Source organism: Heterocephalus glaber, unplaced genomic scaffold (genome assembly GCF_053883595.1).
Source record: "Heterocephalus glaber isolate CG9 unplaced genomic scaffold, H.glaber_assembly_v1.0 deba00001565, whole genome shotgun sequence".
Classification (NCBI taxonomy): Eukaryota; Metazoa; Chordata; class Mammalia; order Rodentia; family Bathyergidae; genus Heterocephalus; species Heterocephalus glaber.
Window position 1 is genome coordinate 417,031 of NW_028258352.1, and position 26,845 is coordinate 443,875.

Consider the following 26,845-nt stretch of genomic DNA (forward strand, 5'->3'; position numbering starts at 1 on the left):
TGGCTGAGGAGCGGGTGAGGGGCGGAGCCCGGGGTGCAGCCCAGGGAACCTGCCGTCGGGGCCTGCCAGGCTCCGCAGGTAGGAACTAGCGGCCCTGAGCGGGCGGGTGTGCACAGCCTGAGGGAATGGCCGCTTCCCTCCCGCCCCGAGGAGTCTCGTTGCGCTCTCAGGGGACCTCGCGCACCCTACCGGGCGTGGAGTGGATTTGAGCAAGCTCCTTCTCCTCTTCTGTCTCTTGCTCCCAAACCCCGGGTCTGTCGGGCGCTCCGAGTCCCTATCCCGAGAGCTGGGCACAGTCGACCTCTCAGGACTCAGCCACCGACTTTGTAGCCAGAGGGAAAGTTAGAAACCGCAGTTTGTCAGATCCCAGAGAAGCCCTGCTCGGGTGGGGCTGCGCGGGACGGGCTGGCGCCAGGGCCAATGAGCGCCGCCGCCCGCCCTCGGCCCCGCCCCCCGGCCACGGGTCCGGAGCACGCGAGCCGGACTGCCCAGACGCCGCTGACTGAGGCGTGGTGCTGGCTCTCCGGCCATGCCTGGTGGGCCCCGCGCGGCTGTCCCGCGCCCGGCGCGAGCCTGGTAGGGGATACCCGGGGCCCGGCTGGCCCGGCCATGCCGCTGGGGACTGAGGACGCGCTCTACGTGGCCCTGGAGTTGGCCATCGCCGTGCTGTCGGTGACCGGTAACGTGCTGGTGTGCGCGGCGGTGGGCTCGTCGAGCACGCTGCAGACGCCCACCAACTACTTCCTGGTGTCCCTGGCTGCGGCTGACGTGGCCGTGGGGCTGTTCGCCATCCCCTTTGCCATCACCATCAGTCTGGGTTTCTGCACGGACTTCCACAGTTGCCTCTTCCTCGCCTGCTTCGTGCTCGTGCTCACGCAGAGTTCCATCTTCAGCCTCCTGGCTGTGGCGGTCGACAGGTACCTGGCCATCCGTGTTCCTCTCAGGTGAGGCGCGTGGGGGCCCGACCAAACCCCGCATAATCGCCGTCTCCAAACCAGGGGCCTGCGCCGGGGACCCCAGACGGGCCAGGGTAGGGGCGGCGGGGTGCGTGGAGCTGTGGCCCCCAGCTTGGAGGGTGTCGGTTACCCCCAAAGTCACTGTGGCTGCTGAGACCCCTCGGTGCCCCGGAGCAGGACCTGCCAGTCTCTGTCCCCGAGGACGCCCTGGATGAACGCGTTCCTCCAAGGGGATCTGCATAGGGACAGGTGTAAGGGTTTCCAGGAAGTGCAGTTCCCGATCTGACCACCCCTCCGAAGCCCAGGAGCGAGAGGGGGTTCTCGCCTCTCCACCCTGCAGCGAAGGCGGTTTCTCCCCCCCCCCCCCCCTGCGGTGGTGTCCGAGAGCTGCCACCCCACAGCGGGCCACCGGATCCAGACACGCCCGAAGGATGCTGGGGGTCGGACAGGTTTCAACCAAAGGCAAGGCAACGTCCGACGTTGGGAATTTGCATTTTTTAGAATGGACGCTATTCACGACCCAGCTTCACAACGTGCCTGATGCGAAATGAGGCAGCCAGGCAGAGCCGAGGGGAAAGTTCCAGGGAACTTTGGGGAACGCTGTGGACACAGGTCCCTGCATGTTTAATGGTGACTCAAATCACCTCCAAATACTTTTCAAGAGTTACAGAGCCTACTGGTTCACCAAATACCAGTGAGCAGTCTTAGAGCCTTCATGCTTCTGTGTAACCCTGTTTACAAGCACTGCCGGCACTTTGGAAAACTGGAGGGCAAACCTGTCCACTCTTTTTCTGAAATCAACTCTCCTTTTTCCCACACTGAGAGGACGTAGATTCAGGGGATGGAGCCAGCTAAGAAGGGGAGTGGATCCCTGTTTGTAGCTGATGAATTCAAAGTTGAAGGTTTGTTGAAAATATTTATTCTTTTCTTTAGTGTCTGGCCCCTTTGGCATTTCTAAGGTGAGCTTGGGATCATTTTAGATTTGAAGCGGAGGCACGGAAACTAAGTTACAAGAGTAGGAAGGGAAGGAACTCATTTATCGGGAGCCAACTGTGTGCAAGGCAATTTGTATTAAATGTGTATCCTTTAATTCTTGCAGTAATTCCAGAGGACAGATGCTGTTACCTGCATCTTGTAGAGGAGGGACTGGTGGCCCATAAAACAGGAATCTTGCTCAGGATAGTGCCACAGTTATGAGTGTCAGAGCCAGGATAGGAACTCAGCTGGCACTGTGTTCTCACTGGTGCCATCAGGCTGTCTCTCAGGGCTATGTGGCACCATGTTTGAGAAAGGGAGAAAAACACTCTGCTTTATCCAGCTGAGGATCCTGCCTATACTAAATTGGTTGTAAGGGTATGTTTGTGTGAATTGAGCGGGAGAATGCTCCCAGAAGCCTTTTTAGTAAGAGATATGTTGAGCCTAGTCCCTGAAGGTTGTGTCAGGAACAGGAACCTCCTGTTGGGCGGGCTGTGAGCCTGAGGTTCATGTCTGGGCTGTTTCGTGTGCTGTTGCCCTTGGCACCTGACCAGGAGGCTTCATGCATCCCATCAGGTGTGAGAGAGCCCAGGAACTTCTGAGGCTGAGGGTGGCACAGCATTCTCGTCTCTCTTATGGGACCCTTCCCTGACTCTTGGCCCTCTTAGTGGGTACTCATGGCCTTTTGGACTTTTTTTGCTTGCAGCAGGACAATCACATGTCCCCGGCATGAGTTGCCCATCTAAGGGAAGCCCCTTGGGCTTGCCCCTGGCAGAGATCCAAAAACACTCCAGCTCACTTGGGAGTTACTGCCACATGGCTAGAGCAGGAAATTCATAAAAGTTTAAATCTGGTCATTCATGTCCTGGTTTGTGCTGGGTGGGGTCTTGAAAAAAAGTGGGTGTGGGCGTTTTAAGGGGAAAGATGTGAATCACAGGCTCCTAGCTTCTTTGCATTTGCTAAGGGAGGATGGTGAGATGTAGGTGAGGGGCAGGAAGAATACTGAGTGGGGTTGCCAGGAGACTTGCCCTGTCCACGTCTTCTAACCTGTCTGCAAGGCTCAGAAGTCTAGGAGAGGTACACAAGCAGCTTCCCAACTCCTGTCCCAGGAAGGAATGGGTGTCTGACCCATTCATGACACCAGCACCCCCCCACCCCCCACCCTACCCCCGGTGGGCTGGAGTTTCACTTTAGGTCTTTGGCTTCCCTGAGCTCTCCTGGGAGCTGGTACCTGAGGCAGGCCTTCTGCCCTCAGCTGTTTCAGCAGTTCAGAGTGTGACCTCTGTGACTAGGTTAAAAAGGTAGATTACAGGGAGCTAGACGCACGTGCCTGTAGGCCCAGATACCCAGAGGCTGAGGCAGGAGGATTTTTTGAGCCCAGAGGTTTGTAACTAGTGTCTCAAAGAAAATGCAGGTTACATCTGGCCCTACTGAAACAGAATCTGAGGTGGAGTATGTATGGGGTTCCAGTATTGATATCTAGCCAGGATCTTCTAGTTCTATCAAAGTTTGAGAACCCTCCTAGATTTGGGAGGACTTGAGGCTCCCTTTGCTTGATTGACATGGGCCAGGTAGTAGAGTGACCTTTATGGCTTGGCTCTGAGGCCCTCAGAGGGGTTGTGGAGCTGTAGGTGGAGTCAAGTGAGAAGTGCCTGTTCTCAGAAGTGCCTGTTTGGGAAAGAGTGTCTCAGTGAAGCTCACGGTAAGAAGGGTGAGACCCAGGGAGTGCAGTTTAGGCCTTGAAGCCATTCTTGGACTTGATTCCAGTTCACTGGGCCTGTAGGCTCAAAAGTATCTGTGCCTTAAGGCTGTGAGTTCGAGGCCCCCACCTACCACCTAGTTGCCAAGTTGTTTACTAAAGTGAAGGAGGGCTGGGGATTTAGCTCAGTAATTCCACCACCTGCCTTGCAAGCGGCTGCCTCGAAAGCGGAAGGACCGAGTTCGATCCCCTTACCAAAAAATAAAAAAAAATAAAGTTAAGGAGGTTATCATACAGGAGGGAAGGGGAGCCCAGAGATGAGGCTTTAAAAATGAATACCTTGGGCCAGGGATTTAGCTCAGTGGTTCCAGAGCCTGCCTCGAAAGCATAAGGTCCTGAGTTCGATCTCCAGTGCCAAAAAAAAAAACAAAAACAAAAATAAAAATGAATACCTTCAAAAAATGATACCTTTAGCTTGATTTGAAAAGGGGATGTCTGCTCACACCAGGCCCTTGCCTTCAGTGGAGGAGGTGTCCCTAAACAGGCCCATTTCTTCTAGTTCAGTGCATAGACACTGTCCCTAGATAGGGAGCCGTCAGGAATGGGTGGTGATGGAGGTGGGCAAAGCCAGGATGTAAGCTCTCGGACTCTGCAGGGTGAGCAGTGTGTCTGCCTACAGCTGTCCCTGGTTGTCACTTCATCCTCTAGATGGTTCTGGTTCTGGTTCCTCCTCCCAAATCTAACCCTGTTTCCTTTCACCCCACACTCACAGCTGAGCTCAGGGGTGGCTGTGTGACTCACTCTTTCTGGGAGCCCTCCCTGCCCAGCTCCATGGTCTCAGTTTCCCTTTTCACTGGAGACCAGCTATTTTCCCAGAGGAGCTGAAGGAGGGTGTTGGCAGGGAGTGTTTGGCTGGCTGGCCAAGTACCAGAATGGAGGGGACATGTTTGTCTGTCCTGTCCCTGGACCCTGACCCTGTCACTCTTCCTTCCCAGTGCCACACTGAGGCTTTGTTATGCTCAGATGTCCAGTCTGGGAGGTAGATATTAAAGATTTCTCAGCAAGACTTTGTGCCTGGGGTAGAAATGTGGTCTCCATTTAGGGTGGAAGTTGTCAGGGGATTCTGAATGTTTTTCAAAACTTTAAAAAACTGAAGTTGCATCTGACATGATGGCACACATTTGTAATCCCAGCAACTCAGGAGGCTGAGGCAGGAAAACTGTAGGTTCCAGGACAGCCTGAGCAACTCAGTGAGACCCTGATTCCAAATTTAAAAACTAGGGGCCAGGGATTTAGCTCAGTGGTTCCGCCACCTGCCTCACAATCGCAAGGTCCCGAGTTTGATCCCTGGTACCAAAAAAACAAAACAAAAACAAAAATTAAAAAATTTAAAAACTAGTGGAAACAAATCTTCAGTGCTCCTTGGGTTCAATCTCCAGTACTGTAAAAATAAACAACCCCAAACCATATACCATAAAATTTACATTTAATCTTGTTTAAAAATAAAGTGGGAAGGAAAATGTTCAGCTTTGGGTCTTCCCCTCCAGCCTTCCCAGAGACTCCCCTCTGTATTCACCCTTCTTTCTCTTGCATTAGTGGTCAGTATTATCTTTCTTTACCAGATCATCCGTATAGTACTGGGATGAAAGATGTGTCCTTTATATGGTTAAAAATGAAGGAGAAGGATGAGAGGAGAGAAAGAAAGAAACAAGGAAGGAAAGTAGAAAGGGACAGAAGGAACTTCCCTTATATGGATCTTGAGAGGAGAGGTTTATGTAGATTGTCTGGGTGGCCTGTTAGTGTATTTGCTCACTTATCAGATAGTTGGACATGCAGAGCAGGCCATGTGAAGTTGAAGGCAGAGACTGGAGAGATGGGGCCACAACCAAGCAATATAGGGCAGCCACTAGGAGCTAGAAAAGGCATGGAACAAATTCTCTCCAAGATCCTCTGGAGATTTCCGGCCTCTGGACTGTGATAGATTTCTGTTGTTTTAAGCACCAACTGTGGCACTTTGTTGAGTGAACCCAGGAAACCAGACATTAATACAGAAATGCCAAATCAGCTCTCCCTCAGCCATACCTCTGCACCATACCTGTGCTTTCTTCCACAGCAAACCTCTCTTAAGAAGTCATCTGGTCTCCTCTACTTCCATTGTCACCAGGGTACCACTGATTGCTCCTGTCCAGTCACTCACACAGCATTCCCTTTTGGCTGAGTCTTGTGGTCACTTCCTGGACCTCACTGCACATACTTTCCTGGCAGCTCTTTGCTAAATCCTCACCAAATTCTACTGGGCTCCCAGAGCCCCTACTTTGTTTCTTGCTCCTCTGTAAACTTTCTCCACACAACTGCTGGAGGGGATGATTTAAAACATAAGTCAGTCACATTCCCTTCCTTAAAGCACTGCAATGACACCTAGGGTGACATCCAAATGACCTGAGTGACCTGGCTTCTGCCACCTTATCCTCTGCCCTGTCCTGCCTCACTCACCACGTGGTCTTGGCTCTACCTCACCCCTCAAATCTGAAGAGCCACCTCTCAGCTGTTGCATTTATTTGCCCCTAACTAATTATTCCGTTAAATTATGTCTTTACTTAGTTATGGAATCTTTCTGCTCAGCATGTGAACTCTGAGGCAGGGCTTGGTCTCATATTCTAGGATCCAGCATTTGTCATGCTGCCAGGCAGGAGGTGGGGTCCCACACTGTTGATGAATGCATGAGTGACTGAGTGAGAAGGGCTTGTGTCAGGGTGTGTCATGCCCAGGGAATAGCTGGAACAAGTGTGGGGGGCCAGTGAAAACAAAGGGATGTGGGATAGGGGGGCCTAAGATGGGAGATTCATAGTAAATGTCAGAGCTCTCTAGTGAGGTGATATCAAAAGAAAAGTTGGGGGCTGGGGATTTAGCTCAGTGGATTCAATGCCTGCTACACAAGCACAAGGACCCGAGCTCGATCCCCAATACCAAAAAAAAAGAAAAGAAAAAAAAAAAAGAAAAGAAAAGTTGGTCCAATAAGTTTTTTTGTTTGATTGTTTGTTTTTGAGATAGCAGTCCTACTATGTTGCTGGCTGGTCTTGAACTCTTAAGCTCAAGTGACCTTCCTGCTATACAGCCTCCCTAAATAGCTGGGACTACAGTGTATGCCACCATACCTGGCTGGCCCAGTAGATTTTAATGAAGAAACAAAGGGAAATGATCCTCTTGAGAGGATCCCTCACAGGCCTGGGGGAGGACAGGCTGGTCACAGATGTCCTGGGATGACTAGGCAAGCCCTGTGCCTGGGGCAGAGGGCTGAATACAGGTGGTTCCGGACATTTAGGTGCAGCCTGCAAGTTCTGCCATTTGCTCTTAGTGCTGGCCATGGACTAAGTGTTGCTCTGGTGTCATTTATCCTGAATTGTTAGCATACAGTCAGTCCTCTCAGTCCCACCTTCGGACCTGAATTAACAAAACAAAGGACCTTAAAACCAGCAGCAGGTGCCTAGCTGGCTGTGGTCTGAGGCCATGTTTATGTTGCTTAGGTGGCCTCCAGTTTGGCAGGGCAATGGGGAAGCTTGTTCCTGGGTGTGTGGATGCCCTACTAGGCGCACATGTGGCTGGGCAGGGACCCAGGTCTGGTCTGGTCTTTGAGGTCTTCAAGTCTGTCCTGGAACCAGGTTGGAACTAGGGCCATAGAGACTAGAGGGTACCTGAAGGTCCTGTCCCTGGCTGGTGGTATAATCAGGCTGACAGTCATGACAGGAGATGGAAGAGGAGTTGGCAAGCGCTTGTACCATGGACAGGTTCCTCCTGAGGGGTGAGAGGAGGAGGGACCCTCCAGCTACCACTGGCCCTGCCCTGGGGGAGCTGCCCCCCACAGTGCTATACTGCAGCCTGCAGCCACTCTGAGTGCCTAGAGGTGACCAGTTGCCCAGGGGCAGCCCTGCCAGGGAGACAGCACCTTAGAGAAGCGTCTGTACTCATTTTTGAAAAGTGTGGGGTATTGTCTTTGATTATCTGGAGAACAACCTTGTGTGAAGGAGCAAAAGGAAACAACAGTTTCACAAGACATAATCTGCATTCCTTTCTCAGTGACCGTGCATGGGGTCTCCAGTCTCATGGGGCCCTTCTAGCCAGGCACTTGTGACACTGTCTCAGTGTCTCACTCTTCCGATCTGTCAGATTGTATTGCAGCATGGTTGTACCCTGCTGAGACAGATGTGGGGAAATAATGTCCTTAGCTATCCTGGACATTGGTTTTGTTTGGTTTTTTTTGTACCGGGGATCAAACTCGGGTCCTTGCGCTTGCGCAGCAGGCAGCGAAACCACTGAGCCAAATCCCTGGCCCTTACATTGTAATTTTCAATACAGTGGACCTCAAGTTACAACTGGCCTGACATACGAATAACTTGGGTTAATTAGGTTAATGGAAGATTCATCTGCCTCTTTTATCTATATCATGTTCCCAGGTAAACATCCAGATCTCAGCTGTATTGACTTAGTTACAACCAGCCCTGGGGAAATGATCAAGTTCAAGTTCATAAGTCAGGGATCCACTGTACTGTGAACAGCCACCATTTTGAAACCTTTTTTGTGGACAGGCACCTAATCTTGGCTAATCTTTTTTTTTTTGAGGTCCTGGGGATTGAACCTAGGACCTTTGCACTGAACTACATTCCCAGCAGCCCATTTTTAATTTTTTGTTTTGAGACAGGATTGAACTTGCAATCCTCCTGCCTCAGCTTCCCAGAGGGCTGGGATCACAGGCATGTGCCACCATTAGCTCTCAGCCAATCTTTATTACAGCTTTGTGAGGGCAGACTTTTTTTTTTGGTACCGCGGATCAAACTCAGGTCCTTATGCTTGCGCAGCAGGCAGTGAAACCACTGAGCTAAATCCCCAGCCCGAGGGCAGACTCTTAACAGAGGAGGAGACTAGGGCTCAGAGAGTTAAGTTTGGCCTGGGTCACACAGAAGCTGGGGCTGGACAATCTAATGCCTAGAAGCCTTCACTTGAACAGCTTGGGGATGACTGTGGTCATTGCAAAACACCCCTTCAGGAATGGTGCTGTCCAGCAGTATATGAATGATGACAATAGAGTGTTGTGATAGGGCCCTATAAATATTACATGAGGCAGAGAAAACTATGGCTGAAGAGTAATGTGGCCAGATGAGGTAAGAGAAACCTGCAGCTGGGCCAGTGTGCACGCGTCTCTCAGAATTTGAGGAACAGCTGCAAGAACTGTGGGAGATCTCATCCACCTCCTCTTTCCTTGGATGGAGGATGGAGGCCCAGACTTCCCCTTGCATCAGACTCATGGCTGACCTTCAGGAACTGGGCTTTGTTCTTCCCCGAGGGCACTGATAAGCATATGCTCTTGGTCTCTGAAGCTAACAGGCTAGAGACAGGGCCACTGGCAGCAGCAGCCTGGTGGCAGATGACAAGTATACTTTCTTGGACAGAATTAATGTTAGAACAGACCCACAGGTGTGCAAGGAGGGGTTGAGGAGGCTGAGGAGGTGGAGAGCTTCTTAGAGGGTTGGTGCTTGAGTCCTTGTGTAGGTGGGATGTGTGGGAGGGAAGAGCCTTTGGGGTGGAAGTGGAGCAGAGGGCAGGGGCTCCTGAGGTGGAATCCTCACACCCTTGGTGTAGACAAGGCCCTTGGGCATGAGTGAGCACGCAGAGCCACAGCTGTGGAAGCACAGCAGAGTGGGTGAGGCTTGCTGAAGGCTTGAGTTTTGTCCTGTCGGTACTGGTGAATCTGTGAAGGAGTTTGAGTTTGGGTTTGTTTTCTGGGTTAGAAATCATCTACTGGGCACAAAAAAAAACATTCTGAAGTACTCAGGGCTACAGAAGGGAAAGTGAAAGTCACCCTTTCCCTTGACAGTCACCTGTCTTTCTGGCAGGGCAGCTCCCAGACTGTTTCTGCTGGCATTTCTCCCAGGGTCGTTTGACCTAGGTTTCGTTCCACCATCTTTAATCTGTATCTCTTGACTCTTGACCATGTGACTCAGGGACTATGGTTCATGCATGTCTTCTCCCCTACTCCATTTCCTTTGGGTTATATTTTGATTTTTTTTCACCTGTGGACATCTCAGCCTATATTTCTGATTTCATCAATTTGTGCATAGTATCTGTTAACTGTCAAGAAAAATAAGAAAAAGTGTGTTGCTATCTTTCTTTCCAAGTCTTTACATTGTGGTTTCTATCAACTGTTTATTACTTTGAATACACTGCTGTTGATTCATGCTGTTGTAAACAAATGCTCACAGGCGGGGTGTACCGCACATACCTGTAATCCCAGCTACTCAGAAGGCTGAGGAAGGAGCTCAAAAGTAGAGCCCAGCCTGGGCAATCTAGCAGAGCCCTGTTTTAGAAAGAGCTGGAGGTGTATCTCAGTGCTCCATGGGTTTGAGTCTCCAGTACTCAAGAAAGAGAGAAACAAGGGTGGGGGAGGGGGAGAAGAGAGAAGAAAGGGGGAAGGAAGGAGAGAGAAAGAGAAAGGAGGTAAACTGTAAAAGTCACCCGACTCATTTTTGGTTCTCCAATTTGTCTAACAAATGCAACTGCTATTTCTTAAACCTCTACACAGTGTTGTGGGGGTTTTTGTTGTTTTGTTTGTTTGTTTGTTTGTTTTTGGAGACAGGGTCTTGCTTTATAGTCCAGATTGGCCTTGAACTCACTGGGTAGCCCAGGTTGTCCTCAAACTCACAGTAATCCTCCTGCCTCAGTCTCCCGAGTGCTGGGATTACAGGCATGTGCCACCATGCCCAGTTTTTGGAAATGGTGTACTGAACACATTTATATTCTACCATTGTTTTTATGTTGTCAGGGTTTATACCATTTATTTTATGACAACAAGATTTTTTGTACTTTATGTAGTATCTGGAAACGAAATGGATGGATAAATAGCATATATAATGTTCACTGCATATGTCTTACCCAGAACAGAACAGTATGGCTGACTAGGGCATGCAGTCCTACCACTGTACCATACTTCTCAGCAGACAGCTTTAATGTCTAGATTGTATGGATACTAGTTTTAGATGCTGTCAGTTGCTCAAAACTAGGCCACATTTTAGTATGCTTCATGTTTAGATCATGAATTTCCATGTGGAAATTAATAGAAAGTTAAAGGAGGAAATGTGCTTTCCCACATCCTTAGGATTGTCACTGCTGAATGTCAACGTGTCCGCAGTGTGCTGCATGTGCTGCTGTGGCAACTTTCTTCATTGTGCCCCTGGAGTGGTTCTACCATTTCTTGCATTTCATGTTTTTTGTTTTTCCTCGTTCTAGGCTTCCATATTTGCTGGTTTGTATATACAGCCTTAGGTAACTTTTTCAGGACATGGGAAATACTTTCTGGCTTTTTACACATCATACTTGCTTGGCTGTTTGGAAATGGTTCAGACCCATTTTTCTCATATGTCTGAAGGCATTTCTTAACACCTAGTGTGGCTCAAGAAATCTGATTCTTGTGTATGATTCTTATTTATAACTTGTAGTTCCTGTCTGGGAGGGTTTGAGATCCTTTGTATTTGCTTAGTGTTCTGAAATTTCATGAAATTGGCTCTAAATATTGTGTTCGGTATTTCTCCTTCATTGGGGATTGGCATTACCAGTGAGCTGCTCAATCTGAAGTTTTACTTCTTTCTTACGCCCTGAAAATTTTTTTTAATTCTTTTATTGGTATATTTTAGGTATACAAGATGTTTACATTTATCATTGGGTGCTTGTACCTGTACATGATATATCTTGGTTCTTATTTTTTCCCCATTACCTGTGTGCCCTTCACCCCCTCCACCCTTCCCTATTTACACAGATTGCGTTTCCATTTTTTTCTTTTCTCATAATTTTTCCTTTCCCTTCTTTCCTTTCCCCTTCCCCTCCCACCACCCCTACACCTTTGGACTGTTTAATATTTCAAATTATCATTTATTCATTTTAATCATTTTAATCCTTATTTACACTTTCAGTTTCTCATACTAGAAAAACTATTCGGTATTTACACATGTATGTCCTATTTATTTCACTTGAGTATGGCCTCAATATGCATCTATTTAGCTATAAATGTCTCTAGCTTCTCGTTCTTTTTTTTTTGCAGAAATTACTTTTATTATGTTCAAATATTCCTCATAATGAGCTTGAGGTGCTTATATGAAAGGCAGGGTCTAGAAAACAGATTTGTGGTTGTATGAAGCCATGTCCTTGATTACTGACATTTGTGAACTAACAACACATATAACACAATTCCCTGGATTAGTAACTGCAAGTCTCAGAGGCTCTGAACTTGGAAGATCTCTGTGCCTGTCAGGCTGCTCCCATCAGATCTCAAAACTTGGGTAGAGATGGAGATATTTTTCTCTTGAATTTAAATCTTTACAACAGTTCGAATGCTCTTCCCTGAAGGCAGCAGTTCAAAGGCCTCATTAATTTGGTCAAAGGACAGACTGCCAGTCACAAATTCATCCACTTTTATCTTTTCAGACATATATTCAGACACCAAATTTGGAACATTTTCTACACTCTTCCATCCTCCAAAGGCAGTGCCTTTCCACGTGCGACCTGTCACCAGTTGGAATGGACGAGTGGCGATTTCTTCACCTGAAGCAGCTACTCCAACCACCATGCTGACACCCCATCCTTTGTGGCATGCCTCAAGTGCTGCTCTCATGACCTTCACTTTACCAATACACTCAGAGGAATAGTTCAATCCTCCATCTGTCATCTCAATGAGTACCTCTTGGATGGGTTTACAGAAGTCCTGGGGATTAATACAATGGGAGGCTCCAAATTCTTTGGCCCTTGAAAATTTATCTTTATTGATGTCTATACCAATAATCTGTGATGCACCAGCTATTTTACAGCCCATGATAACTGCCAATCCAATTCCTCCCAGGCCAAAGACAGCACAAGTAGAACCAGGTTCCACCTTGGCAGTGTTTACAACAGCACCATAACCAGTTGAAATACCACAACCAAGAAGGCAGCCTTTATCCAAAGGTGCCAAAGGATCCATTTTAGCAACGAAGATATCAGCAACAACTGTGTATTCAGAAAACGTACTGGTTCCCATATAATGTAAAATAGTCTTTCCTTTGCAAGTAAATCTGCTACTACCATCTGGCATTAATCCTTTCCCCTGAGTGACTCTTAGCTTCTGGCAAAGGTTTGTTTTTGGATTTAGACAAAATTTGCATTCCCCACATTGTGGGATATATAGTGGGATGACAGTATCACCTGCCTTAAGTTTGGTAACTCCCTCGCCAACACTTTTCACAATTCCAGCACCCTCATGTCCCAAGATCACTGGAAAACACCCCTCAGGATCAGCTCCACTCAGGGTATATGCATCAGTATGGCAAACCGCAGTGGCAATGATCTTAATTCGAACTTCATGAGCCTTTGGAGGTGCTACCTTGATCTCTATGGAAAGAGGCTTTCCAGCCTCCCAAGCAACTGCAGCCTTGCATTTGATAACCTGCTTAGCCATGTCCACAGCTCCAGTCAGCACCAGCTGAGCGGAAGAGATGAAAGTCAGGTTGGGGGTGATGAGCTGGGGCCAAGGCCACTAGGAGGCAGGGCCACGAGAGGTGTTTCTCATTCTTTATGGCTGAGTAGTACTCCATTTTATACACATCTTCTTTATCCAGTTTCCAGTTGATGGGGACTTGGGCTGTTTCCAAGCTTTAGCTATTACAAACTGTGCCGCTATAAACATGGGTGCACATATATCACTGTGGTATGATTCTTTTAATTCTTTGGGGAAGATACCCAGCAGGGGAATAGCTGAGTCAAATGGGACCTCTAGCCCTAGTTCTTTGAGGTGTCTCCGTACTGATTTCCACAGTGGTTGTACCAGTCTGCACTCCCACCAACAATGGAGAAGGGTTCCTTTCTCCCCATAACCCTGCCAACATTTGTTATTGGTTGATTTCTTGATAGCAGCCACTCTTTGTGGGGTGAGGTGGAATCTCAGTGTCTTTTTCGTCTGCATCTCTTGAATGACCAGTGATGTTGAACATTTTTTCATGTATTTATTTTCAGCACTGAAATTTTAAAAGAATATTTTCTTGATTGCTTCCTTGTCTCCATTTTCTTTTTTTTCCTTTTGGTATTTTTTTTTCTGTTTTCTTGGCATACTGTGAATTGAGCCCAGGGAGCACTGAACTACATCCTCAGCCCTTTCTTATTTTTTTATTATGAGACAGGACTTCACTAAGTCACTAAATTGCCTGGGCTGGGCTTGAATTTGTGATCCTCCTGCCTCTGTCTCCTAGATTGCTGGGATTACAGGTGTGTGCCACTTGGCCTGGCTCCCAGACTCTTTTTATTAAAGGAGTCTTTTTTTGGTACTGGAGATCGAACTTGGGACCTTTTGCTTGCGAGGCAGGAGAGGGAACCACTGAGCTATATCCCCGGCCCCTCTGGAATTCTTAATGGATAGATGGACACACCCCATTTTGACTGGACTTGTCTCTGTAATATTGTCTTATAGATTCTAATGCAGTACTTTAGTTTTTTATTCTTCTCTATAAGAGCTCCTTGACTTTTTGGCCTTAGTTTAAGATTAAATTATGTTGAACTGGCTTTGAAAATTATATTTTTGGATGCATATAGTTCAGATGCCTTCATGTGGCACAAAGTACATAACTGGTACTCCTATTTTTGCCCCATCTTCCATGCCTAGGCCTCAAGCTTTAACTTCAAGAGGCAGTGTGAGGGTACAGGGATAAATGCCACAGCTCTGTGGGAGTGTGGCCAACCCACAGCACTGGTCCACAGGTGGTCTTTCGCTTGATTTCTATTCCTTTTCTGAATCTCTTTCTTGTCCCTTCTGTGCTAGACTGGAGCCTCTCATCTCAGCCATCACTGTTTCTGCCTCTGTGGCCCATCCCAGTGACCCTACCTGCCTTCTATTTCTAGAAACATATCAAACCCTCTTGTTCTGTTTTTTAGGATGGTTATGTTTTATTTCTGTTTATGTCTTTACTGTCATTTAAATGTGCTTTTGTGAGGCCAGCACACACAGGTAATCCCAACCACTTAGGAGGCTGAAGCAGGATGATCTTGAGTTTGAGGCCAGCCTGGGCAACTCAGTAAGATCCTGTTTTAAAATAAAAAAATTAAAAAAGCAGCCTGTTGTGGTAGCACATGCCTGTAATTCCAGCACTCAGGAGGCTGAGGCAGGACGATCATCATGAATTTGAGGCCCTCCTGGGCTACACAGTGAGTTCAAGGCCAGCCTGAACTATATATTGAGACCCTGTCTAGAAAAAAAATAAAAATAAAAAAGGACTGGGGATGTAGCTCAGCAGTAGAGCATATGCATAGCATGCATGAGGCCCTGAATTCAATCCTCAGTACTGAAATCAACAGATAGATAGTGTTTTTGTGAGGCATGATGATTAGGTGAGGCCTGGAAGGACAGTGTAGAATTTTCATCAGGTGTCTAATGTAGTCAGGTTTGAATTTTAAGACAGTCACTCTGGTAGGTGGGAGATGACAAGATTATTAAAGAAGACAGTTCTCATCCAGGCAGGAAAGAGGAAATCATGGCCAGGACAGAGGCTATGAAGATGAGGGCAGAGTCCAGAGCTATTTGAGCTGTGTAGAATCTGAATTCTGCACCAGGAAAGGTTGATGTTTGATGCCAGCCAAGAAGTCTGGCAGAGTTTTGAGTAGAGGGACCCCAGGTAAAGCCACATGGCCAGTAAGAGAACAGGACAGGAAAGAGCCTGAGAACCAAAGATGAACCACAATCAGTGAACAAGTCCTGGAAACGTGGCCAGTCAGGGTCAGGCTGAGTGGGAATTTGTGGGCATGAGAACTGCCACTGCAGATCAGCCCCAGTGATCATTCAGCCCAAGGGACTGGCGAGTGCATCTGCTGTCATCTACTGAATGGCATGCTTACAGCTAGAAAACAGATCAAGGTTCAAGAGGACTTGGGCAGATGTTGAACTAAGGGTGTGGGGAAAGTCTAGGCTGACACCTAGATCTGTGGGCCGCTGGGTGCTATCAGCCTGAAGATAGGGGCCCTTTGGGAAAGTGTGGCCTAGATTGTGTCTCCAGTGTCTTCAGGCTGGGAAGTACAGCCAGTGATGAATCATGGGGGTGGGCCTGGTCAGTCTTTATCAAGCCCTGAACCCAGCCCCTGCTCCATGGGGACCCCACCCTGCTCATCACCCACTTGGGAGCTGCTGGCAGCAGTGAGCAGAGGCCTCGCCTGTGCAGACTCCTCTGCACCCCACTCATCTGCCTTGATGTTTCTGGTTTATGACCTGTGTTGTTGTAGTCCCAGTGCCTGCAAACTTCTCAAAGCAGCTTTCTGTATGTGCCATCTTAGTCCACTGATTGCAGCATCACTGCTGAGTCTGACTTTTTATTTAGATGTAGAGGACCGATTGAGACAGTGTCTCGCTGTGTAGTTTAAGCTGGTCTTGAGCTCATTATGTAGCCTCAAACATGCCACAATCCTCCTGCCTCAGTCTCCCAAGTGCTAGGATTATAGATGTGCACCACCATGCCCAGCTAATTGTAGAGAATTTATAAGCTTGATTGAATGCCATTACAGAAGCAGGTCCTGTGGCTGTACGTCACACTCCCTCCTCATGTGTGCTTCTCCTTGGCCCCACCCCCTCCTCTGTTGTCTGCTCTCTGGGCTTTCTGCCTCCACACAGCCTTCAGGAGCACTCTTCACAGAGCTGCCATCCTTTCAGAGTGAAAACCTGATTGCACTTCCTTGTTGTAGGATGCTTCTAGTGCCTTAGGAGACCTCTCTCTCCCTGGCTCTATTCCTTGCTCTGGGGCCTGGGCTCTCCTCCACCTCATCCTGTTTTTCTTTCCCCCCCTTTTTTTTTCTCTCTTGGCCTCTCAGGGGCTGTCTTAAATCCTGGAACTGGCTGAGCTGATTCCTTTGCCTCCCCTCCTCCCTTGGCCTGGAATGTTCTGTTTTCCTGCTGACTTTTCCTTATTTTCACTGTGTCCCCTTAAAATGACATGGGAGGCCCCCAGGATTCCTTTGCAGCTCTCTGCATGTGCGCAGCTATATTTTCTTTGGAATTTGTAGCTTGCTAAGGTTTGCTATCCTTCTCTGTTAGGAGCTGTACTCATGTCTGTGGTCTTTTATTGTCCCCAGTACTTTGATCAGTCACTGCCTTGTGAGGTATTCAGGAATCGGCAGTGTGTGTGGGGTGCACTTGTATGAACACATCTGTGTGCATGCACAGGTACTCATGTGTGCAGGGGGGTGGGGTGTAGGCTCTGATATGGAGGGATGACCTCATTGCCTGTGGAGAAGAATCCCTGTGGGGTGTCCTGAGAGGCAAGAGGGGAGGAAATCTAGACTGGGTTCATGATATGGACAGGGCTTGGTCAGCAGTGTTATGGAGGGATGTTTCTCTTAAATTTGGCATTTTCAGAAATCATTAATAACCTAGTTTTATAATTTCAGAGACATTTAAAAATTATAAAATGAATGTAGTGTGCATGTGTGTATATATAAGGAAAACGTCTGTGTATGTCTATACAGGCACAATTTTAAAAATCTGAATATTGTCAGTATGGAATCCATACTATAAAGGGGCCACTTTACCTTCCAATTGAATTTACAAATTGTCAATATTTTGCTATATTTTCTTTCTCCCCCTCTGACTCTCCCTCTGTTTCTCTTTCTGTTTCGGTGTCTCTCTCTCACACACACGTACACACACATGTGTACACACACCACATTTAGGAGTTTTAAAATAACCCAAGCCAGGTGTAGTGGTCCACATCTGTAATTCCAGGGGAGGCTGAGGCAGGAGGATCGCTGTGAGTCAAAGCCAGCCTGAACACAAAGCAAGATCCTGTCTTAAAAAAAAAAAAGATAGCACAGTCTATAGTCAGATGTTATTGTAATCATCTTTATAGTTTTTTTCTTTTAGTCCAGGTTCCAGTGGAAGGTCATGCATTTAATATGTTTCTTTAATTTTCTTTCTTTGCATTTAATATGTTTCTTTAATTTTCTTTCATCTGAAACAGTTCCTGGGTTGTTTTGTTTTTTGGATTTTTAAGACATGTACACTTTTGAGGAGTCTAGGTTGTTTTCCAGGATGTCCCTTAATTTGGGTTTGGTTGCTTCCTTATGGTAGCATTCAGGAAATGTTTTCAGTGGCAACACTGTCAGCATGAGAGATATAGCGTCCTTTTCAGGCTGGTCACATAGGAAAGTGCATAGGACTGTATGTCCCACTGTTGGTGTGTTAAACTCGATCACCTGGAGCAGGTTGAATCTGCCAGGCTTCTTCACTCTATATAAAGGTTTATATATTTTCCCCACTGACTATTCTTGCCTGTATCACTTATTATCATGGTGGTTATAAAATGGCCATTTTTTCTCATTCCTTTCACATTTATCAGTTTACATTCTTCTGTAAAGAAGAATTACCTTTTCTTTATCCTATTTTTAACTATCAGCATGGGTTTAACAGAATTTTACTTTCATTCAGTGAATTAAAATCAATTCCAGTTATTAATTTTGATGTCCAGATTTGGCCAGTGAGAGCTCTTTCAGGTTCACTTCTGTTTGTTTCCATTTATCTTTGAGCATTTCCTTATTTTCTGGCATAGAAAGGTATTCCCGGTTCAAATTTGGTACCGGAGATTGAACTCGGGAACTTGCACTTGGAAGGCAGGTGATGTCTTGGTTCAAATTTGGAACTAGCTGTTTTCCAAAGAACCCTGGTTCCTTTGAATGAAGAATGAGGTGTAGAAACCAAGATTTTGGTTTTGTTTGTTTGTTTGTTTGTTTTTGTTGTACCGGGATCAAACTTGAGACCTTGCGCTTGCAAGACAGGTGCTGGAACCACTGAGCTAAATCCCCAGTCCAAGATTTTGGTTTTGTCCATTGCTGATGGAGTATCATTTCTTTTGAGGCCTAGCAATACACAGATTTTCAAAATAATAGTGATCTAGGAAACTCTTACTTAATAGAATGCCATATAATAAATGAGAAGGAATGACTGAGGTAAGAAGATCACCATTTGGACAACTGTTGTAATACTTTTTTTATTTTGGTACCAGAGATCGAACTCGGGTCTTTGCGGTTGCGTAGCTGTTGTAATATTAACAACTGATTTTTTTTTTAAACAACTGATTCTAAAAAGAATCATCAATAGATGATAAAATTCCTGGCTGAAAATTTGATGAGGAATATTTACAAAGCCTTGAAATATGTACCACAAGATATCTACTAAAAAGGAAGAAATAGTTACAATAGATAACACTATTAACTGTCAGACACTACATTAACACATTCCCACTGGCTTGAGGTACTGGTGATACATGCATGACTGTCCCATCAGGCGGCTTATACCACCCAATGGGACTGTCCCATGCTACCCAATGGGAGTCATGCACATACCACCAGTGGTTCAGAGCCACCCAGCAGTGGGACACATGAATTACAGCCCTGTTGTGAATGTCTCAACCAAGTGACAATTTAACATCACCTATGATGGACATAGGAACACAGTGTGCCTCCTGATGTGTTCTAACTGGGGACTGTGTAATTAGAGGCTGATACTTCTTACAGTTACTGTTATTATCTGAAGACAAGAGCTTTAATCCCAGCCTTGGGAGGATTCTTTGTCCTTTTCTCTTTGGGACAGATTGTCTTTTCTCCTCTGGTTTGGGGCAGTACCCCTTTCTCTCAGCTACTTTGTAATGCTGGGAATCTTCACCCAGCAAACTTGAGCTATCTTTGACTCCCACCTGATATTTGAGAACAATATGTGAGACTCACCAAAAATCAGCACCCAGAGGAGCTCTGGGAGACCTGCTGCTGCTTCCACCTCACCCTCAGCTGTTGTTCACTGACAGACACTGTGGATGCTGCCTCTTGCTGCTTCGAGCTGGTGGGGGGCACTGCCAACCTTCTGTTCTGCTACTGTGTTCTTCACATATTGTTCTTAACTGGCTGAAGGACAAGTGGCATCTCTTCTGACCACATTTACAGGAGGCAGTGGGCTCTGCTCAGGCCTCGCCAGAGCCATCATCTAATTTCAAACATACTAGAAATTGTTCAAGTGGATGGGAAGCCCTCAGGACCCAGGGAAGTTCTGGTGACTGACCATACCTTGTTTTCTTGTGGAGGTGGCTGCTGAGCCTTCTTCAGAGGGGTGGCAGGCTCCAGCTATGGCCATGTGAGGAAACAAGGCACCTGCCTTATCAGTGCATTACCACAGGTGGTGAAGAGGGGCCTTCTTTGCACTCCTAGACCTGAATATCATGTAGTAAAATCAAATAACAAATGGTCTTTTTGTATAGGAATGATTTTATTGTTCCTTAAATGTTTGCTAAAATTCATTAGTGGAGGCACCTGGGTCATGGGTTTCTTTTATGGAAGAGTTTTTCAGTACTGGACTAGAGATCAAACCCAGGGCCTGTGCTTACTAGGCAAGTGTTCTACCACTGAGCTACATCCCTTGCCCTTTCTATCTCATTTTTGATATCAGGGTATGGATCAGTTGCCCAGGTTGGCCTTGAGCTTGTGGTCTTCCTGCCTCAGTCTCCCGAATAGTTGGGAGTATAGGTATTTGCCACTGCATCCAGCTTCTACTGTATTTCTTTGATACAGTGCTGTTCAAAAATTCTATTTCTTCTTCTGTTCATGAATACTTTTTAAATTTTTTAATTAATTAATTTTGTTTGTGGTGCTGAGGATCAAACTCTGGGCCTCACAGATGCTCAGGGTCACTGCCCAGAGTTGTTTCCTTGAGGGTCTGAACTAGGAGCAGCCTGAGAGCTGGGGATTGATCTCTGAGGCTGAGAAGATGGCCTGGTTTCAGCTGTGGGCTACAGAGCCAGAGCAGGAGGCTCTGCCCCAGAAGTAGGCCAGCAACTTGTCATGCACCTCTCGCTGGTCCCCATCCCTTCATTATGTAACCTCAGTGTTCACACTGTTTCTTTCTGTTGATTCCTTCCATGTGACTGTTTTTCTATTAATCTCCTTAGCTAATGAGCTCTTTAAGGAGAATGAATGATCTGAGCATAACTCCACACACAGTGCTGGGGCACAACCATCTCCCAAAGTGTGGACTTTCCCAGAACACCCATTTAGTGAGGGTCTTCAAAGGCTGGCCTTGTTCCTGCTTTGTTTATAAAAATAAAAGATGCTTGTTTTCTGTTTTCACTTCTGTTGCCTTCATTTACTTTCTTACACTCAGGAAGCTGCCCTGCTTCTTGCCTCACTGCAGTGCATGGCACCACTACAAGAGATCAATGACTGGCACAGGGGCCAGGGAATGACAAGATGTGGCTCATGCCTTTCAGGAACATTCTGGGAGATGGACACATACATAATGCAGATGTAAGAATGTTGGAGCCTGCAGCTGGGGGTGGGGTGGGGTGGGAGAGAATGGAACACAGTTGGAAGAGGGAAATGAGAATATGGGCAGGCCATTTCCTGACATCCCTTGGGAAATGTTAGGGACTCCAAGGGTTGGCTCTCCTAGTATCCTGTGCAGTGCAGAAACATTTGCCTGCTTTCTACAGCATTCCTGTCTTCTTCTCTGTGTCCAGGTCAAGGCATGTTGGTCCCATGGAGGCCAGCTATATCCTACCAGCACCTAGCTAGTGCGTCTTTCACCCTAGGGAGGAGGTGCTCATGGTCGCTATGGCAACCTCTGCCCTCTATGCTTTGGCTCTTTTAACCTTCCTTCTGCCACAGCTGAGGCAATTAGTGTCCCTCCACATGTGCCTTGGACCCTGCATCGTCCAGCCTCCTCAGTCTTAGCTTCTTTCATCACCTGATCTTTCTTTTTTTTGGTACTAGGGATCAAACTCGGGACCTTGTGCTTGCGAAGCAGGCAATGGAAGCATTGAGCTAAATCCCCAGCCCTACCTGATCTTTCTTTCTGCATTCTCTCTACAGATCATTTTCATCAGCTTCCTAACACTCACCATTCCCTTAACCGTAATTGCCTTGCAACCCACCCTTCTCTTAAATCCCATTCCTGTAAATTTTTACACACTGGGAGGAAAAACCCTTAGGATTCCTTGATTTTTAATCTTTCTACATCTAATCCATCTTCAAGACCTGTTGGTTCTCCCTCCAAAGTGCTTATCCACTTGCATCATCTTGGCTGTCACTCTGGTCCAAGGCAACATTTTCTCTTGATTCACCTACTGAAATAATTTCCTAACTGACCTCTACTTCTCTTTTTACTCCCCTGAAGTCCAGTCTTCAAACTGTGGCCAGGTGAGCTTTAGACAACAAAAACTGGTGCCATGGCTTTCACTTATGAGCCTCCAATGGCTCCCATGGCCTATGAACTGGCTCCTGACTCATCTAGGCTAATTCGTGTTTCTTTTTGCTTTCGGAAAGTAATATTCTTTCCTTCTGAGACCGGGGTATGCACTGTTCTTGGAATGTTTGTGCAAAGTTTTCTCTTCTTCTCATCCATTAGCTTTCCACATAAGAGAGGCCTTCCCTGATAACCAATATATAGCATAGTCCTCCTTGGCTTTCTATCCCTGCATCCTACTCAATCTGGTACGGCTGAACCCATCCCAATTCAGGGTGAAACATTTGTGTTTACTTCTTGATTTTGTTTCTTCCACTAGCTTATATTCTATGAGGGCAGAGATTGAGTTTCCAGTACCTCACAGAATGTGGTACAAGGGATGAACTCTTTGGAATAATGAACCAGCAGAGGTGGTGATGGGAGTCCAGAGAGGCCTGTGGCCAGCTGCTCCTCTCATAAGATCGACTGTTTTTTCTTTCCTTACATAAGACACTTTGCCATAAAGAGTTATGTACATGTGCAGGACACAGCAGTTTTGAAATGGTTACATGTAGGTGGATTCCTCCCATAGATGTAGCGGGAAGCTACTTCCATGAGCACTCTGTACAGGTTATTCTGTATCTAATATTCCCTTTAAAGTAAAATAAAAGGCAGTACAATATAGTGCGAGGAACACAGGCTTGGGAGTCCTGACTTAGTTTTTGATCTTTGGTTTGTATTGGCTTATTACATTCAAAGACTTTGTATCTCTGTTTCATTTGTGAAATAGTGGGAGCTGAACTAGAGAGATGAAAATCCCCTCCAGAATGTATGCTTTGGGCTGCAGGTAACAGAATACCTTACAGTGGTATAAGAAATCAGGATATTTATCTCTTGAACAAGTATATGGAGCCATGATGGTTCTAGGGTTGGGCTGGTTGTTCAAAGATGTCAAGGACCTGAGATTTTTTCTTCTGCTTTGCCACTGGCTGTATTTTCAGGCTTCTCCTTCATGGTCACAAGATGGCCACTACAGTTCTGGGCATCACAGCCTCCTACACAAGCATCAAAGGCAGAAAGGGATGGGCATGAGGACAAAGCTCTTTATGGATCTTTTCCTTTTAACAGGAAATATAATCTTTCCTTGAAGAGCCCTAGCAGTCTTCCTTTTAGGTCTTATTTGCTGGTCAGAACCATCTTACCCAAGACCAGCAAGAGAATAGAAGCACCATAATTTACTTACCCCAAATATAATCTACCCACTAGGGCTGACCTGTAATCAGCTGTACTCAACTCACTGGAGTCCTGTGAAGGGCAGGGTGGGGAAGCAGGCTATGGACCTGGATTCCAAGTGCTTGGCCTTTAGGCTTCCTTGTTATTCTCCAGGAACTAATTGTGTTATTCATTTCTCTAGTGAGGCAGTGGTAAGGAGAAACATTTTTTTTTTAAAGAAAGGCTTTACATTCCCAAATAAGGAGGGAAGCAAAATATATTTGGAAATAGATGGATTCATTGGTCAAGAAAAATTCAGGGAGTAACTGAGCCCAGGTGGCCCCCAACTGAGTTTCCTCTTGTTCAGAGATGCCCTCATGGGGAGCAGGAAAGATTACAGATCACTATAAATTATGAGGCAAGACCTCAGCAAAGTATACCGGTTCTCTTGCCTATCAGGATCACAGCGTCAAGTACTCCTTGTAAAGTAAGTAAAATCTTGCTTTAAAGTGAAGAATGTATCTGTAGTGGCCATATTATCAAGAACCTATATGTACCAGGCACTGTGTTAGAGCTTGGGGATACCAGTACAAAGGGACATGGCCCTAGTCTTCAGGAGGTTGGCATTCCAGTTAGGGTTAGGCTTTATGACAAGCGTATGTTTGTGTGTATGTTCTGCCTAAGAGGTGACCCTTGGAAAAGGAACAGGCATTTTGGCTGAGCTTGAGTTAAGGGGATCATAATCTAGAAGGGAGCCATTGTTAGGAAAGACAGGGACTGTGTATGTGACACTAAGGTCTGGAGGACTCTGCAGGCCAATCTGAGAATTTCACACTTTACTGTATAGGCATAGGAAACTGAACTAAAGATAACTCTAAAGTACACAAATCAGGGTATTTTCTAGTTTTTCTGCTAGAGGTTACTAAAATATTTTATTTCATTTACTTAATACATTACATTGAATATACTGACTTATACATTACATACATAATATGGGCCACTTATTAATATTTATTTCCCAATTTTATTAACTGTGCTGTTAGCAGTTTCCTATAGATAGATGTACTGCCAGAACTTTTGTTCTCCAGTAGTTTGTAGAGATATTCAGAAATGATTCTGCCCATACTAGAAGGCAAACTTCCTAGTTTATTTGTGGAAGAAGAGGATTCTTGCCCAGAGCTGCAGAAGTGTGCTGCCTGGTTCCAGGGGCTCTAAAGCTCATTTCATCAGGCTTGTGTTCAAATGTCATTTTATCAGTGAAGCTTCTCTTGACTGACTTCTTTATGATCCCTGGCAGTCTTGATCTTCCTTTACTCTTTTTCTTTTTCATACCATGTGGGTCTCCACTGCTATTTATGTCTGTTAATTATATTTCCCCCACTAGCATGTAGGTCCTTTAGCATTTTTTTTTTTTTTTTTTGGTACCGGGGATCAAACTCGGGTCATTGATAGGTCCTTTAGCATTTAAAAGGGATCTTGGTTTGTTCTGTTCACTGGCTAGAATAGCACCTCACAGAAGGCCTAGACTCAAAGGTCAGTATGGAGATAATTAGCAAATACCTCTTTCAGACATCTGTCTTAGTTACTTTTCTCATTACTGAGACAAAATACTATCTTAGTTACTTTTCTCATTGCTGAGACAAAATACACCCAAAGTTAAAGGAGGAAAGGTTCACAGTTTGTAGAGGTTTCAGTCCATAATTGGCTGGCTCCAAAGCAGGATGCCATCATAGAGGAGGAACAGTTCATGGTGGGCAGAAGGCAGCAAAGCAACAAGGAATAAGACAAGCCTCTTTTTGTCCTTTATATTGTATCCAGACTACTGGGATTAGGGTGGTACCAGACCAATCAGTGGACTGGTTTAGTAATCACACAGCCTTAATCCTAGCACCCTTAATCTTAGCATTGCATCATGAATCAATCACACACTGTAGATTCAGCTGCCTCTGAAAAATCCCCACCTATGATCGCATGAGGTTTTGGGGGAACATCTAGAACCAAACCATAACAACATCTAACCCCTTGTTGCTGACCTTCTTTGTCACTAAACAGAAATGTGTTATTAAGAGTGAAAATTTTACTGAGCTTTTTAGAGCAAAGTTGCTTACTCCTGTGTGTCTCTAGTGTTGAGGGTGATCCCATGATGCCCTGGAGGGTGAGCCTTATAGGATGTTAGGGCAGAACAAAAGTAGAAGTGAGCTCCTGGGCTTTAGGTGCAGAGTACTGTAAACTGACTGTAACAAGTGATGTTCTTTTGAACAGGTATAAAAGTTTGGTCACTGGGAGCCGAGCAAGAGGGGTCATTGCTGTCCTGTGGGTCCTTTCCTTTGCCATTGGACTGACCCCATTCCTGGGGTGGAACAGTAAAGACAGTGCCACCAACAACTGCACAGAGCCCCGGGATGGAGTCACAAATGAAAGCTGCTGCCTTGTGAAATGTCTATTTGAGAATGTAGTCCCTATGAGCTACATGGTGTATTTCAATTTCTTCGGGTGTGTCCTGCCCCCACTGCTCATAATGCTGGTGATCTACATCAAGATATTCATGGTAGCCTGCAAGCAGCTTCAGCGCACTGAGCTAATGCATCCCTCGAGGACCACCCTCCAGCGGGAGATCCATGCGGCCAAGTCACTGGCTATGATCATGGGGATTTTTGCTCTATGCTGGCTACCAGTACATGCTATCAACTGTGTCACTCTTTTTCAGCCAGCTCTAGCTAAAGATAAGCCCAAGTGGGCAATGAACACAGCCATTCTCTTGTCACATGCCAATTCAGTTGTCAACCCCATTGTGTATGCCTACCGGAACCGAGATTTCCGCTGTACTTTTCACAAAATCATTTCCAGGTATGTTCTCTGCCAAACAGATATCAAGAGTGGAAATGGGCAGGCTGGAACCCAGCCTGCTTTCAATTTGGGATTATGACCTAGGCTGTGGCCTCCTGGAGAGAAGGCACAGATCCAAAATAAACAATGGGACAGGATATGACCGGCTGATTCTCACTGTGAAAAATAGCCATAGCCCACGAGCATATGGCTGCCTCTTTTGAGTACTTGCCTAAAGTTACATGTCTCTAGCTGATATGTGCATGCTATTAGTAGGCTTCAAGTATTGACAAATGTATTTATGTTCCTATTTGCCTGCTTTTAGTGTATGGATGATGCTGACAGCTTGAATGGATTCTAAAACTTTGGAAGAGTCTGCCTCATTCATGGTCGAAAATGACTGAAACTACTGTGAAATACTGTGAACTATTATACTGCAAATATTTTTTAATGTAGAGGCAGAGGAAAAATAAAAATTGGCTGCACTAATCTATATTTGTTCTCAGGAGGGTAATCAAGAATACTAAAAGTATGACTCTTCAAACAAGAAACTGCCATATTTAGGGAATGGTATTCTCCTAAGTTCTTAAGTAGAATTATCATCAAGTAACAAATGTAAGCTCTGTTCTTTTCCATACACAAAACACTACTGCAGCGGAAGAAAGTGTAAAAATGGGATCCCTCCTTATCAGATTCTCCTTCCTAGAGCTAGGTACTGAATTGTGTTTCTCTCCCAAGTTCAATTTTAGTGAAATTGTTGGACCCAAAGTGTGAAAATTTTACTAAGCAAAATTATAAACTGTGTATATTCTGTGAAATAAAGTTTTTTGTTTAAAAAAAAAGTTTAGGATGTTGCACTGGCATGTTATACACAACTGCATCTACTGTCTAGATAATACACAGTACTCTAAAGGCTGATTTAAAAAA

At 45.9% G+C, this 26,845-nt stretch overlaps 2 protein-coding genes across 2 annotated transcripts; one reads left to right on the forward strand and one right to left on the reverse strand.

Moving 5' to 3' along the window:
* The first annotated feature begins 444 nt into the window (after window positions 1-444).
* Window positions 445-26,746, forward strand: Adora2b (adenosine A2b receptor). The gene is made up of 2 exons (XM_004870776.4): window positions 445-944; window positions 25,355-26,746. The coding sequence occupies exons 1-2, from the start codon at window positions 610-612 to the stop codon at window positions 26,016-26,018; spliced, it is 999 nt and encodes a 332-aa protein (XP_004870833.1). The 5' UTR covers window positions 445-609; the 3' UTR covers window positions 26,019-26,746.
* On the reverse strand, window positions 10,440-14,126 carry LOC101707720 (alcohol dehydrogenase class-3). The gene has a single exon (XM_004870777.4). It carries the CDS (start codon window positions 13,103-13,105, stop codon window positions 11,984-11,986), a length of 1,122 nt encoding a protein of 373 aa, XP_004870834.1. The 5' UTR covers window positions 13,106-14,126; the 3' UTR covers window positions 10,440-11,983.
* Window positions 26,747-26,845: the final 99 nt, after the last annotated feature.

Excerpts from the sequence above, each read along its gene's own strand:
- Adora2b (XM_004870776.4), top strand. The coding sequence starts at position 610 with ATGCCGCTGGGGACTGAGGACGCGCTCTACGTGGCCCTGGAGTTGGCC. Across the intron at positions 945-25,354 it reads GCCATCCGTGTTCCTCTCAG|GTATAAAAGTTTGGTCACTG; the intron begins GTGAGGCGCGTG and ends TCTTTTGAACAG.
- LOC101707720 (XM_004870777.4), bottom strand. The coding sequence starts at position 13,105 with ATGGCTAAGCAGGTTATCAAATGCAAGGCTGCAGTTGCTTGGGAGGCT.